At 40.5% G+C, this 16,153-nt stretch overlaps 1 protein-coding gene across 2 annotated transcripts in view; it reads left to right on the forward strand.

Moving 5' to 3' along the window:
- Positions 1–667: 667 nt before the first annotated feature.
- LOC128701814 (ER membrane protein complex subunit 2) overlaps positions 668–16,153 on the forward strand; it is an 85,556-nt gene continuing 70,070 nt past the window's right edge. For both annotated transcript variants that reach the window (XM_070099873.1, XM_053795722.1), the window contains exons 1-2: positions 668–715; positions 12,227–12,340. In XM_070099873.1, coding sequence (XP_069955974.1) covers positions 688–715; positions 12,227–12,340 — 142 coding nt within the window. In that variant the 5' untranslated portion in view covers positions 668–687. The remainder of the gene's footprint in view (positions 716–12,226; positions 12,341–16,153) is intronic.

Consider the following 16,153-nt stretch of genomic DNA (forward strand, 5'->3'; position numbering starts at 1 on the left):
TTCCATGGTAACCATAAGTGTCATGGACCAACATTGTCATGGTAACCTCTATAATTGTTATGTTGCCATGGTAACCATGATTGTTATGTTGCTATGGTAACCATAAGTGTCATCGACCAACATTGTCATTGTAACCTTTATAATTGTTATGTTGCCATGGTAACCATAAGTGTCATCGACCAACATTGTCATGGTAACCTTTATAATTGTTATGTTGCCATGGTAACGATAAGTGTCACGGACCAACATTGTCATGGTAACCTCTATAATTGTTATGTTGCCATGGTAACCATAAGTGTCATGGACCAACATTGTCATGGTAACCTCTATAATTGTTATGTTGCCATGGTAACCATGATTGTTATGTTGCCATGGTAACCATAAGTGTCATGGACCAACATTGTCATGGTAACCATAAGTGTCATGGACCAACATTGTCATGGTAACCTCTATAATTGTTATGTTGCCATGGTAACCTCCTCACATGATCAATAAGGTAAAACATCTTTATAAATCTTCCCACAAGACTTTTTTATTAATTATTCAATATGTTTATAAATAAAGAGTTCCATATTGTGAGCAATATAACATCCTAAATGTACATGAAAGAGGTTATAGAAAATTGTGTATAATTTTTGAGCAGTAAAACATTATAAAAGTATATGACCGAAGTGATAGTAAACAAAGATGGCGTCGCTGGACCTGGACTGGGAAGGTGATCATATTTAACCTTTAATTACTCTCTTGTTAGTGTTTACAGGAAGTTTTTGTGAGAATCACTGGTTGTTAAGACCAGCAGTGTCATGCTGATTAATGGTGGAGGATAATGATGGCTTAATACTGCTGATATAACGTGTGTGATAAGTAGCCAGGTACCTTGATGATGGTGTTGATCCTCAGCATCAGGAGGGAGGTACCTTGATGATGGTGTTGATCCTCAGCATCAGCAGAGAGGTACCTTGATGATGGTGTTGATCCTCAGCATCAGGAGGGAGGTACCTTGATGATGGTGTTGATCCTCAGCATCAGGAGGGAGGTACCTTGATGATGGTGTTGATCCTCAGGGTCAGCAGGGAGGCACCTTGATGATGGTGTTGATCCTCAGCATCAGCAGAGAGGTACCTTGATGATGGTGTTGATCCTCAGCATCAGGAGGGAGGTACCTTGATGATGGTGTTGATCCTCAGCATCAGCAGAGAGGTACCTTGATGATGTTGATCCTCAGCATCAGGAGGGAGGTACCTTGATGATGGTGTTGATCCTCAGCATCAGCAGAGAGGTACCTTGATGATGGTGTTGATCCTCAGCATCAGGAGGGAGGTACCTTGATGATGGTGGTGATCCTCAGCATCAGGAGGGAGGTACATTGATGATGGTGTTGATCCTCAGGGTCAGCAGGGAGGCACCTTGATGATGGTGTTGATCCTCAGCATCAGGAGGGAGGTACCTTGATGATGGTGTTGATCCTCAGGGTCAGCAGGGAGGCACCTTGATGATGGTGTTGATCCTCAGCATCAGCAGGGAGGTACCTTGATGATGGTGTTGATCTTCAGCATCAGCAGGGAGGTACCTTGATGATGATGTTGATCCTCAGCATCAGGACGGAGGTACCTTGATGATGGTGTTGATCCTCAGCATCACCAGGGAGGTACCTTGATGATGGTGTTGATCCTCAGCATCAGCAGGGAGGTACCTTGATGATGGTGTTCATCTTCAGCATCAGCAGGGAGGTACCTTGATGATGATGTTGATCCTCAGCATCAGCAGGGAGGTACCTTGATGATGGTGTTGATCCTCAGCATCAGCAGGGAGGTACCTTGATGGTGTTTATCCTCAGCATCAGCAGGGAGGTACCTTGATGATGGTGTTGATCCTCAGGGTCAGCTGGGAGGTACATTGATGATGGTGTTGATCCTCAGGGTCAGCTGGGAGGTACCTTGATGATGGTGTTGATCTTCAGCATCAGCAGGGAAGTGCCTTGATGGTGTTGATCCTCAGCATCAGGAGGGAGGTACCTTGATGATGGTGTTGATACTCAGCATCAGCAGGGAGGTACCTTGATGATGTTGATCCTCAGCATCAGCAGGGAGGTGCCTTGATGATGGCGTTGATCCTCAGCATCAGCAGGGAGGTACTTTGATGATGATGTTGATCCTCAGCATCAGCAGGGAGGTACCTTGATGATGGTGTTGATCCTCAGCATCAGCAGGGAGGCACCTTGATGATGCTGTGTTGATTCTAAGCATCAGCAGGGAGGTACCTTGATGATGGTGTTGATCCTCAGGGTCATCTGGGAGGTACCTTGATGATGGTGTTTATCCTCAGGGTCAACAGAGGTACCTTGATAAGAACATAAGAAAGGAGGAACACTGCAGGAGGCCTGTTGGCCCATACTAGGCAGGTCCTTTACAATTCATCCCACTTACAAAACATTTGCCCAACACAATTTTCAATGCCACCCAAGAAACAAGCTCCGATGTGCAAGTCCCTCTCAAATCCAACCCCTCCCACTCATGTACTTATCCAACCTAAATTTGAAACTACCCAAAGTCCCAGCCTCAATAACCCAACTAGGTAGACTGTTCCACTCATCAACTACCCTATTTCCAAACCAATACTTTCCTATGTCCTTTCTAAATCTAAACTAATCTAATTTAAATCCATTACTGCGGGTTCTCTCTTGGAGAGACATCCTCAAGACCTTATTAATATCCCCTTTATTAATACCTATCTTCCACTTATACACTTCGATCAGGTCTCCCCTCATTCTTCGTCTAACAAGTGAATGTAACTTAAGAGTCTTCAATCTTTCTTCATAAGGAAGATTTCTAATGCTATGTATTAATTTAGTCATCCTACGCTGAATGTTTTCTAACGAATTTCTGTCCATTCTGTAATATGGAGACCAGAATTGAGCTGCATAATCTAGGTGAGGCCTTACTAATGATGTATAAAGCTGCAGTATGACCTCTGGACTTCTGTTACTTACACTTCTTGATATAAATCCCAGTAATCTATTTGCCTTATTATGTACGCTTAGGCATTGCTGTCTTGGTTTAAGGTTGCTGCTCACCATAACCCCCAAGTCCTTTTCGCAATCTGTATGGCTAAGTTCTACATCATTTAACTTATAAGTACTAGGGTTATGGGCACTCCCAAGCTTCAGAACCTTGCATTTATCTACATTGAACTGCATCTGCCACTTTTCTGACCAAGAATAGAGCTTGTTTAAATCCTCCTGAAGTTCCATAACATCTACGTTTGAATCAATTATCCTACCTATCTTTGTGTCATCGGCGAATTTGCTCATATCACTAGTAATTCCCTCATCAAGATCATTGATATATATTATAAACAACAACGGGCCCAAGACTGATCCCTGTGGAACGCCACTTGTTACAGATCCCCACTCGGATTTAACCCATTTATGGACACTCTCTGCTTCCTGTCTGTGAGCCATGACTCGATCCACGAGAGCACTTTTCCCCCAATGCCATGAGCTGCCACTTTCTTTAACAGTCTATGGTGCGGAACTCTATCAAAAGCCTTACTAAAATCTAAGTAAATAATATCAAATTCTTTATCGTGGTCAACGGCCTCAAAAGCTTTACTGAAGAAAGTTAATAAATTAGTTAGACAAGACCGGCCTCTTGTGAATCCATGCTGAGTATCATTAATCAAGCTATGCTTATCGAGATGGCTTCTTATAATCTCAGCTATAATTGACTCTAGTAATTTGCCTACAATTGAGGTCAGGCTTATTGGGCGGTAATTTGACGGTAACAACTTGTCCCGTTTTAAAAATAGGAATTACATTAGCCGTCTTCCACATATCAGACACTACACCTGTTTGAAGAGATAAATTAAAAATATTAGTTAATGGTTCACAGAGTTCCATTTTGCATTCCTTAAGAACCCTTGAAAAAACCTCATCAGGACCCGGCGACTTATTTTGCTTCAGTCTGTCTATCTGCTTCACAACCATTTCACTAGTGACTGTGATGTTACATAATTTATCTTCTTCTAGCCCACTATAAAAATTAATTGATGATGGTGTGTTGATTCTCAGGGTCAACAGAGAGGTACCTCGATGATGGTGTGTTGATTCTCAGGGTCAACAGGGAGGTACCTTGATGATGGTGTTGATCCTCAAGGTCAGCTGGGAGGTACCTTGATGATGATGTTGATCCTCAGGGTCAGCTGGGAGGTACCTTGATGATGGTGTTGATCCTCAGGGTGAGCTGGGAGGTACCTTGATGATGGTGTTGATCCTCAGTGTCAGCTGGGAGGTACCTTGATGATGGTGTTGATCCTCAGGGTCAGCTGGGAGGTACCTTGATGATGGTTTTGATCCTCAGGGTCAGCTGGGAGGTACCTTGATGATGGTATGCTGGTAATGGTATGTTGGTCAGCAGGGAAGTACCTTGATGTAGTAGTATACACAGACTTTGCAAAAGCTTTCAACAAGTGTGACCATGGTGTAATAGCACACAAAATGCGTGATAAAGGAATAACAGGAAAAGTTGGTAGATGGATCTATAACTTCCTGACAAATAGAACACAAAGAGTAATAGTAAGCAGGGTAAAGTCCCAGGCAGCCACGGTAAAAAGCTTTGTTCCACAAGGCACAGTACTCGCTCCCATTCTTTTCCTCATTCTCATTTCTGACATAGACAGAGATGTAAGCCACAGCTCCGTGTCTTCCTTTGCGGATGACATCCGGATCACCATGGCAGTGACCTCCATCGAAGACACCGCAAGACTCCAAGTGGACATTAACCAAATCTTCGAATGAGCCACTCAAAACAATATGAAGTTCAACGAGGAGAAATTTCAACTGCTCATATATGTAAAACTAGATAAACCATAGCCTAACAAGTCACCTGGTCTCTATAACTGTTTTCAAGGCTTCTAAAGGACTGTAAAGAAGAACTAAGTAAACATTAGTTAGTCTCTTCAACACAGTCACTACAAATGGGTATTATATTGGGATTGTGGAAAATTGCAAGTGTGATACTTATTTACAAAGTAAGAGATATTTTTGCTTCAATTATAGACCAATTGTGGGAACTTGGACTTGGTTGCGGATCCAATTTGAAAGATATAATTTTATCATTGAATGTCAGTAGTTTTACAAAGAGACATTCTTGCCTGATGAACTGACTAACCTTTTTCACTAAGGTACTTAAGATGGTAGACCAAGATAAGATTTACAGTATTGTGTATATGGGCTTCAGTAAGACCTTTGATAAAGTTCCACATAAGAGATTGAAGAAGAAACTTCGCAGCAAATGATATGCAATACAACACAACTTTATTTCTTGTCTGCAGTATACAAAATGCAGTTTGTGTGTAATAAAATATTGTTAATTATCTTCTGGGTTGAGTCATGACAAACAGGTGACACAAAGTTTGCATTAATGAGGCAAAATTTAAATGTCAACCTGTTACAAGTTGTGTGCTGCAGGGGTCAGTTTTTGGGACCATTGTTATGCACAAGATATATAAATTACATAGATGAGGGAATGAATAGTGACAAGAAAATATGCTGATGAAACTAAAATAGGCAATCAGATAATTTCTACTGAGGATGCTAGAAAGTCACAGGATGACTTAGATAGGTTGTTGTGGGTGGAGAGGTGACAGATGCCATCCAGTGTAGACAAAAGGTTTTTAATCATAATAGAAAATAACTATTGTATTTATTAAGTAATAATGTAGATCTTGGCCAAATGGAATATGAAAAATGATTTAGTAGTTCTAGTTATAGAATAATAATAATAAATATAAATAATAAGAGTCCTTTCTGGTTGTTCTTCAACTCTATATATCTTTGGTTAGGCTTCATTTAGATTATGCTGCACAGTTATCGTCACCATTTACAGAATAGATATAGAAATAAATGGTATAAAATACAGAAGCAGTATAATGTGATCCTTTATTGACAATGTTTCTCCCATACAGTGGGCTTTATCAGGTCACAAACAGATCTACCTGGGTGGAAGGTATGTTAGTATTTGTAGGATGGAGTCAGGTGGAGAATGCTGGGTAGGTTGGATCTGAACCTGCATGTGACAGTCTTCCGAGTTGGGCGATAGAGGGTAGAACCTTGGGTAGCTTTAAAAAGAAATTGGACAAATACATATTTTAAGAAAAAGAGGATAAATAAGTATACAAGATATGATGTAGGGCGAAATGACAGTAGTTTGTTGGATTATGTATTGGTAGATAAAAGACTGTTGAGTAGACTTCAGGATGTACATGTTTATAGAGGGGCCACAGATATATCAGATCACTTTCTAGTTGTAGCTACACTGAGAGTAAAAGGTAGATGGGATACAAGGAGAATAGAAGCATCAGGGAAGAGAGAGGTGAAGGTTTATAAACTAAAAGAGGAGGCAGTTAGGGAAAGATATAAACAGCTATTGGAGGATAGATGGGCTAATGAGAGCATAGGCAATGGGGTCGAAGAGGTATGGGGTAGGTTTAAAAATGTAGTGTTAGAGTGTTCAGCAGAAGTTTGTGGTTACAGGAAAGTGGGTGCGGGAGGGAAGAGGAACGATTGGTGGAATAATGATGTAAAGAGAGTAGTAAGGGAGAAAAAGTTAGCATATGAGAAGTTTTTACAAAGTAGAAGTGATGCAAAGAGGGAAGAGTATATGGAGAAAAAGAGAGAGGTTAAGAGAGTGGTGAAGCAATGTAAAAAGAGAGCAAATGAGAGAGTGGGTGAGATTTTTTTTTTTTTTTTTTTTTTTTTCAACAAGTCGGTCGTCTCCCACCGAGGTAGGGTGACCCAAAAAAGAAAGAAAATCCCCAAAAAGAAAATACTTTCATCATCATTCAACACTTTCACCACACTCACACATTATCACTGCTTTTGCAGAGGTGCTCAGAATACAACAGTATAGAAGCATATACGTATAAAGATACACAACATATCCCTCCAAACTGCCAATATCCCAAACCCCTCCTTTAAAGTGCAGGCATTGTACTTCCCATTTCCAGGACTCAAGTCCGACTATATGAAAATAACCGGTTTCCCTGAATCCCTTCACTAAATATTACCCTGCTCACACTCCAACAGATCGTCAGGTCCCAAGTATCATTCGTCTCCATTCACTCCTATCTAACACGCTCATGCACGCTTGCTGGAAGTCCAAGCCCCTCGCCCACAAAACCTCCTTTACCCCCTCTTTCCAACCCTTTCGAGGATGACCCCTACCCCTCTTTCCTTCCCCTATAGATTTATATGCTTTCCATGTCATTCTACTTTGATCCATTCTCTCTAAATGACCAAACCACCTCAACAACCCCTCTTCTGCCCTCTGACTAATGCTTTTATTAACTCCACACCTTCTCCTAATTTCCACACTCCAAATTTTCTGCATAATATTTACACCACACATTGCCCTTAGACAGGACATCTCCACTGCCTCCAACCGTCTCCTCGCTGCTGCATTTACCACCCAAGCTTCACATCCATATAAGAGTGTTGGTACTACTATACTTTCATACATTCCCTTCTTTGTCTCCATAGATAACGTTTTTTGACTCCACATATACCTCAATGCACCACTCACCTTTTTTCCCTCATCAATTCTATGATTAACCTCATCCTTCATAAATCCATCCGCCGACACGTCAACTCCCAAGTATCTGAAAACATTCACTTCTTCCATACTCCTCCTCCCCAATTTGATATCCAATTTTTCTTTATCTAAATCATTTGATACCCTCATCACCTTACTCTTTTCTATGTTCACTTTCAACTTTCTACCTTTACACACATTCTCAAACTCATCCACTAACCTTTGCAATTTTTCTTTAGAATCTCCCATAAGCACAGTATCATCAGCAAAAAGTAACTGTGTCAATTCCCATTTTGAATTTGATTCCCCATAATTTAATCCCACCCCTCTCCCGAACACCCTAGCATTTACTTCTTTTACAACCCCATCTATAAATATATTAAACAACCATGGTGACATTACACATCCCTGTCTAAGACCTACTTTTACCGGGAAGTATTCTCCCTCTCTTCTACACACCCTAACCTGAGCCTCACTATCCTCATAAAAGCTCTTTACAGCATGTGGGTGAGATGTTATCAACAAATTTTGTTGAAAATAAGAAAAAGTTTTGGAGTGAGATTAACAAGTTAAGGAAGCCTAGAGAACAAATGGATTTGTAAGTTAAAAATAGGAGAGGAGAGTTATTAAGTGGAGAGTTAGAGGTACAGTATTGGGAAGATGGAGGGAATATTTTGAGGAATTGTTAAATGTTGATGATGATAGGGAAGCTGTGATTTCGTGTATAGGGCAAGGAGGAATAACGTCTTGTAGGAGTGAGGAAAGCCAGTTGTGAGTGTGGGGGAAGTTCGTGAGGCAGTAGGTAAAATGAAAGGGGGTAAGGCAGCCAGGATTGATGGGATAAAGATAGAAATATTAAAAGCAGGTGGGGATATAGTTTTGGAGTGGTTGGTGCAATTATTTAATAAATGTATGGAAGAGGGTAAGGTACCTAGGGACTGGCAGAGAGCATGCATAGTTCCTTTGTATAAAGGCAAAGGGGACAAAAGAGAGTGCAAAAATTATAGGGGGATAAGTCTGTTGAGTATACTTGGTAAAGTGTATGGTAGAGTTATTATTGAAAGAATTAAAAGTAAGACTGAGAATAGGATAGCAGATGAACAAGGAGGCTTTAGGAAAGGTAGGGGGTGTGTGGACCAGGTGTTTACAGTGAAACATATAAGTGAACAGTATTTAGATAAGGCTAAAGAGGTCTTTGTGGCATTTATGGATTTGGAAAAGGCATATGACAGGGTGGATAGGGGGGCAATGTGGCAGATGTTGCAGGTGTATGGTGTAGGAGGTAGGTTACTGAAAGCAGTGAAGAGTTTTTACAAGGATAGTGAGGCTCAAGTTAGAGTACATAGGAAAGAGGGAAATTATTTCCCAGTAAAAGTAGGCCTTAGACAGGGATGTGTGATGTCTCCGTGGTTGTTTAATATATTTATAGATGGGGTTGTAAGAGAAGTAAATGCGAGGGTCTTGACAAGAGGCGTGGAGTTAAAAGATAAAGAATCACACATAAAGTGGGAGTTGTCACAGTTGCTCTTTGCTGATGACACTGTGCTCTTGGGAGATTCTGAAGAGAAGTTGCAGAGATTGGTGGATGAATTTGGTAGGGTGTGCAAAGGAAGAAAATTAAAAGTGAATACAGGAAAGAGTAAGGTTATGAGGATAACAAAAATATTTGGTGATGAAAGATTGGATATCAGATTGGAGGGAGAGAGTATGGAGGAAGTGAATGTATTCAGATATTTGGGAGTGGACGTGTCAGCGGATGGGTCTATGAAGGATGAGGTGAATCATAGAATTGATGAGGGGAAAAGGGTGAGTGGTGCACTTAGGAGTCTGTGGAGACAAAGAACTTTGTCCTTGGAGGCAAAGAGGGGAATGTATGAGAGTATAGTTTTACCAACACTCTTATATGGGTGTGAAGCATGGGTGATGAATGTTGCAGCGAGGAGAAGGCTGGAGGCAGTGGAGATGTCATGTCTGAGGGCAATGTGTGGTGTGAATATAAGGCAGAGAATTCGTAGTTTGGAAGTTAGGAGGAGGTGCGGGATTACCAAAACTGTTGTCCAGAGGGCTGAGGAAGGGTTGTTGAGGTGGTTCGGACATGTAGAGAGAATGGAGCGAAACAGAATGACTTCAAGAGTGTATCAGTCTGTAGTGGAAGGAAGGCGGGGTAGGGGTCGGCCTAGGAAAGGTTGGAGGGAGGGGGTAAAGGAGGTTTTGTGTGCGAGGGGCTTGGACTTCCAGCAGGCGTGCGTGAGCGTGTTTGATAGGAGTGAATGGAGACGAATGGTTTTTAATGCTTGACGTGCTATTGGAGTGTGAGCAAAGTAACATTTATGAAGGGGTTCAGGGAAACCGGCAGGCCGGACTTGAGTCCTGGAGATGGAAAGTACAGTGCCTGCACTCTGAAGGAGGGGTGTTAATGTTGCAGTTTAAAAACTGTAGTGTAAAGCACCCTTCTGGCAAGACAGTGATGGAGTGAATGATGGTGAAAGTTTTTCTTTTTCAGGCCACCCTGCCTTGGTGGGAATCGGCCAGTGTGATAATAAAAAAAAAAAAAAAATATGAGTAGACCTTCTGCAGTGTTCCTCTATTCTTATGTTCTTATGTGGGATAATGATGAAGAAGTTTCTTTGCAAGGGGTTCAGCTATGTTATAGAAGCCATTGTTTTGATTGAAGTTGTTGGATATACAGATAAGTGATGATTACAGGATTCTACAGTATTGAGTGTTTTCTTCTCTGGCGATAAGTCTTACATTTCTGTAGTTGATTAAATGGTTGTATGAATTTCAGTGTTGAACAGAGGCATTTTTTAAATCGTTCAATCTGCCTGCGTACTGGTGTTTTGAAATACGTGTTTGGAAGTTTCTGGATGTTTCGCCCACGTATAATTTGCTGCTGTCATGACGGGATTATGTATACCCCTGCAGAGGACTGAAGCTTGTCCTGTCTATTACTGGTAATGTCCTTAATGGGGGTGGAAGCAGAGGTAGATACTTGGAATAAGGTAATGGAAAAGATGTTGGAAACGTGTTTGGCAATGGAGTTGGTGGGGAGGACTATGTATCTCCTTTCGGCAGTGTCTTTTTTGGGTGTGTTAAAGATGTTATATGCCCAGTGTCTGCAGTCTCTAATAATGTGCTGAAGATAGGGAAGTTTAGAAAACACTTGTTCAATTAGCGAGCACTCTTCCTCAAGGAACTCACTGCTGCAAATTCGGAGTGCACGCAGGAAAAAGCCTATACGTAATTACACCATGTTTAGTTTTGGTATCGTGGTGAGAGTAGAAGTGGAATAATAAAGGCAAATCGTTTGGCTTCCAGGTGTTCCGTGTACTGGCGAACCTACTGTACAGGAAGGCCCTGCTTATACTACTGGTTAGGTTCCGAGCTACTGCTTTACAGGAAGGCCCCACTTATACAACATGTTAGGTTCCGAGCTACTGCTGTACAGGAAGGCCCCACTTATACAACATGTTAGGTTCCGAGCTACTGCTGTACAGGAAGGCCCCACTTATACAACATGTTAGGCTCCGAGCTACTGCTTTACAGGAAGGCCCCACTTATACAACATGTTAGGCTCCGAGCTACTGCTGTACAGGAAGCCCCCACTTATACAACATGTTAGGCTCCGAGCTACTGCTGTACAGGAAGGCCCCACTTATACAACATGTTAGGCTCCGAGCTACTGCTGTACAGGAAGGCCCCACTTATACAACATGTTAGGCTCCGAGCTACTGCTGTACAGGAAGGCCCCACTTATACAACATGTTAGGCTCCGAGCTACTGCTGTACAGGAAGGCCCCACTTATACAACATGTTAGGCTCCGAGCTACTGCTGTACAGGAAGGCCCCACTTATACAACATGTTAGGCTCCGAGCTACTGCTGTACAGGAAGGCCCCACTTATACAACATGTTAGGTTCCAGGCTACTGCTGTACAGGAAGGCCCCACTTATACAACATGTTAGGCTCCGAGCTACTGCTGTACAGGAAGGCCCCACTTATACAACATGTTAGGTTCCAGGCTACTGCTGTACAGGAAGGCCCCACTTATACAACATGTTAGGTTCTGAGCTACTGCTGTACAGGAAGGCCCCACTTATACAACATGTTAGGTTCCGAGCTACTGCTGTACAGGAAGGCCCCACTTATACAACATGTTAGGTTCCAGGCTACTGCTGTACAGGAAGGCCCCACTTATACAACATGTTAGGCTCCGAGCTACTGCTGTACAGGAAGGCCCCACTTATACAACATGTTAGGTTCCAGGCTACTGCTGTAAAGCAAAAATTACTGTAAAGTGAAACATAGCTTTTTTTTCACTTTCAGATGCATATAAAAGCCTGATGGCTCTTTACACCATCATATATTAAGTGAGCAATATAGCTAGGACTAAAAAAAATGCATGTAGTGTACACACATTACTAAACTTAAAACATTTTCATCCTTGCCTTATAGTTAGTGGTGAATATATTTATTGTAGGAAGTCTGAATAAATGAAGATTGGGTATAGTAATTGAAAACTGCTGCATTAGCGATATCTTGTTAAGCAAGGAACTGTAAAGTGGGGCCTGCCTGTAGTTGTGATTACTGTGGTTGTGGTGGTGTTTGAACTAACATATTGCTTGTTAATACTTCAGAGGTTCGTGAGCAGTTAAGAGCCTGGAGAGAGGACAACACTCGTCACAGTGAAGAGGTCATAGACATGTGGGAGTACTGCCTCAAACATTATAAACACAAACTGGGAGACGAGCGTAAGTTCACATTTACTGTTTTTAATGTATCAATAAATATTTTGTTTGATCTTCTAAGTAAATTAGTATTGTTTTATATTATGTTTATTAGTGAAGATAAAGTAACTGTTAAAAACATTTACAGTTGTTCGTTTAATTATTTCTTCAGTATATGTTGATTTTGATTATCTCTCATTTTACTGATGCTCAGTAATATTAACAGTATTGGCATACCAAACCATACCCCCGGCCGGGATTGAACCCGCGGTCATAGAGTCATTACGATTTCTTGAGTCGGTATTGGCATACTTTGCATAGTAAACTGGTTAATAACTGCTAAAAAAAATTCTGTGATATGCAAAGCTGCACTGTTTATAACATTGTTATATTGTGTTACAGTGTAATACATTCCAAACAAACAGTTATAATACAATATTGGGAAAAAAATAATTACTCATCATTTGCTTGCCACAAGGTCACCAGAAATACTAATTAACCCTTTGACTGTAGAGACCCCAAATCTCTCTGTGTCGCAAAATATTCAAAAAAATTAAATTTTTTCTTATGAAATGATAGACAATCTTTTCCTGATGGTAATGACACCAAAAGTACGAAATTTGATGGGAAACTTACAGAATTACGCTCTTGCGAAGTTAGCAATCTCGGCGATATACGTATACGTATCGGCGATTTTGCCCACTTTGAGCCCTATTTTCTGCCAATTCCATTGTTCCAGTCGACCAAACTCATAGCTATTTCTTTAGAACTCCATTTGTTCTATTGACTGAGTACAAGAAACCATTTACCGATTTCAACTACCCAATAAAGTGGTCAGAAATTGGTAATTTGGCCAATTTCATGCAAATAAAAAAGATGCGAATTTCAAAATAGGGTCCAGGATAAACAGTACAGACATTCCTGGCACCAAAATAACATTTTCTCTGTTCATTATTCACGTCTCCAGGCCCCTCTTATATTACTCTTGCTTTCTATTTTAAATTTTTATTCACACAAAAAAATAGAAGATTTACTGTTGTGCAGACTACTGCATTATTGTAATGTATGAATAATGTCAACCTATTTGTGACTGCGTATTAGAATGGCCAGTTGGACATGTATTGGAAGATGATGTCATTTGTTTACTCTTGAACATCGGCAAAAATTGAACATTTCTGCTACTTTGAGCTCAATTTCAAAGTCCCTTTCATCGTTAAACCAATCAAAATCATCTTTATTTCTGTAATTTATCTTTAATTTTATCAAATGAGACCAAGAAAACGAGAATACAGTACAATCATAATTTTTTTTTTTTTTTTTTTCTACAAGTCGGCCGTCTCCCACCGAGGCAGGGTGACCCAAAAAAGAAAGAAAATCCCCAAAAAGAAAATACTTTCATCATCATTCAACACTTTCACCACACTCACACATTATCACTGCTTTTGCAGAGGTGCTCAGAATACAACAGTTCAGAAGCATATACGTATAAAGATACACAACATATCCCTCCAAACTGCCAACTGTAATTTCTTTACAATTAGGTAATTTTTCACAGTGGGGGCAAATGCATGGTGTAGCCAGTCATAGAAAAAGTTCCTAGTGACCCATGTCTTACTGTTTGCCCTCCACAGCACACACAAATTAGCCTTGAGGACATTCTTTTGCCTGAACACTCTGGAAGTTTCTGAGTGATACGCCAATAAAGGCTTCACTTTGCAATCACCACTAGCGTTAGCACAGAATAAAAGAGTAAGCCTGTCTTTCATAGGCTTATGTCCTGGGAGTGCCTTTTCCTCCTGAGTAATGTAGGCCCTGCTTGGCAATTTCTTCCAAAACAGGCCTGTTTCATCGCAGTTAAACACTTGTTCAGGTTTCAAGTCTTCACTGTCTATGTAATCCTTGAATTCCTTCACATATGTTTCAGCTGCTTTTTGGTCTGAACTAGCAGCCTCGCCAAGCCTTATCACACTATGTATGCGACTACGAATCTTAAATCTTTCAAACCAACCTTTGCTGGCCTTAAATTCACTCACATCAGCACTAGTTGCAGGCAGTTTCTTTACCAAATTGTCATGCAACTGCCTAGCCTTTTCACAAATGATCGCTTGAGAGATCCTATCTCCTGCTATCTGTTTTTCATTTATCCACACCAATAATAGTCTCTCAACATCTTCTAACACTTGCGGTCGCTGTTTCGTAATCACAGTTGCACCTTTTGCAAGAACAGCTTCCTTGATTGCCGTTTTCCTGGCCACTATAGTAGCGATGGTTGATTGGGGTTTCGTATACAACCTGGCCAGCTCCAACACACGCACTCCACTCTCGTACTTTTCAATTATCTCTTTCTTCATTTCAATAGTTATTAGCACCCTTTTTCTTGAAGGGTTGGCACTAGAAGCTTTCTTGGGGCCCATAGTGACTTATTTTGCAGAAACAAGCACCAAAAACACTGTGATAATATGGAATGTACAGAATGTATGCTTAGATGCTGGCACACTGGCTGGCTCGCTTGTAAACACTGGCATGCACGGGGCAGTTCATGCCACATGTGGACATGTCTCGGACGAATCGCGTATACCGGGTTTTTTAACGCGAACCGAGGCAAAATTTTTGCGTTAAAATGTATAGTATACCGGATTTAACGTATACCGATGCCTTCGTGTACCGGGGGTCCACTGTATATACGTGGGTTAATACCCACTAAAAATTAAAAAGGATTAAATTAAAACAAAATTTTTTTAATTTTATTGTTTATAACTGAACACAAATTCCTTGACTTGAATTATTATCTGACTTATTGGAGTTTTATTTTCATTGCTGTCTTCACTCCATATCATCAAAAGTCACTGCTGAACTTGTGTGTCTAACAGTCACTTTTGTCGTATAAGATGTGCCTGTTCCATGTTTTATGATTTCATTTTTCATTTTAATCAAGGTTCATATTGATGACTTGTTCATGCCTTCATCACATGCTATTTTAGCTTAGTTGCATTTCCTCTTCCCACTCATAATTGCATATACAGCCTATCCTCACTTGACCCTTTCAGGGTTTCCGACGTACTAGTACCTCTTATGCACCAGGGTTATTGACGTACTAGTGCACATAAATTCTAGCGCCTTTAAATCTAGCGAGAGAAAGCTGGTAGGCCTACATATGAAAGAATAGGTCTATATGGTCAGTGTGCACAGTATAAAAAAAATCCTGCAGCACACGGTGCACAATGAGAAAAAAAAACTTTGACCATGTTTTTTGTTTAAAACAGTGATTTTACACTGTATTTTCATATGGTGTTTATGGTTGTATTCTAGTTTTCCTGGTCTTATTTTATAGAAAGGAAGACATATTACAGAAATTGAGATGATTTTGATTGGTTTCATAATGAAAAGTACCTTGAAATTGAGCTCGAAGTAGCAGAAATGTTCGATTTTTACCAAAGTTCAAAAGTAAATAAATCATTCCACGCATCCAATACACATCAACTGGTGAGTCTAATATTCTTTCACAAGTGCGCTGATATTATTTATACCATTTCTACACTAATGCAGTAGTCTGCATAAGAAGAAATCTTTTATTTTTTGTGAGAATAAAAATTCAAAGTGGAATGCAAAAGAAATGTAAGAGGGGCATGGGGACATGACTAATGAACAGTGAAAATGTTATTTTAGTGCCAGGAATGTCTGTCTTATTTATTCTGGACCCTATTTGGAAACTGGCATCTTTTGAAATTTGTGTGAAATTGGCAAAATTGCCAATTTTTGACCACTTTATTGGATAGTTGAAATCGGTAAATGGGTGGTTTCTTGTACTCATTCGATAGAAAAAATGGAGTTCTAGTG

This window comes from Cherax quadricarinatus, chromosome 69 (genome assembly GCF_038502225.1).
Source record: "Cherax quadricarinatus isolate ZL_2023a chromosome 69, ASM3850222v1, whole genome shotgun sequence".
In the NCBI taxonomy this organism is placed as follows: Eukaryota; Metazoa; Arthropoda; class Malacostraca; order Decapoda; family Parastacidae; genus Cherax; species Cherax quadricarinatus.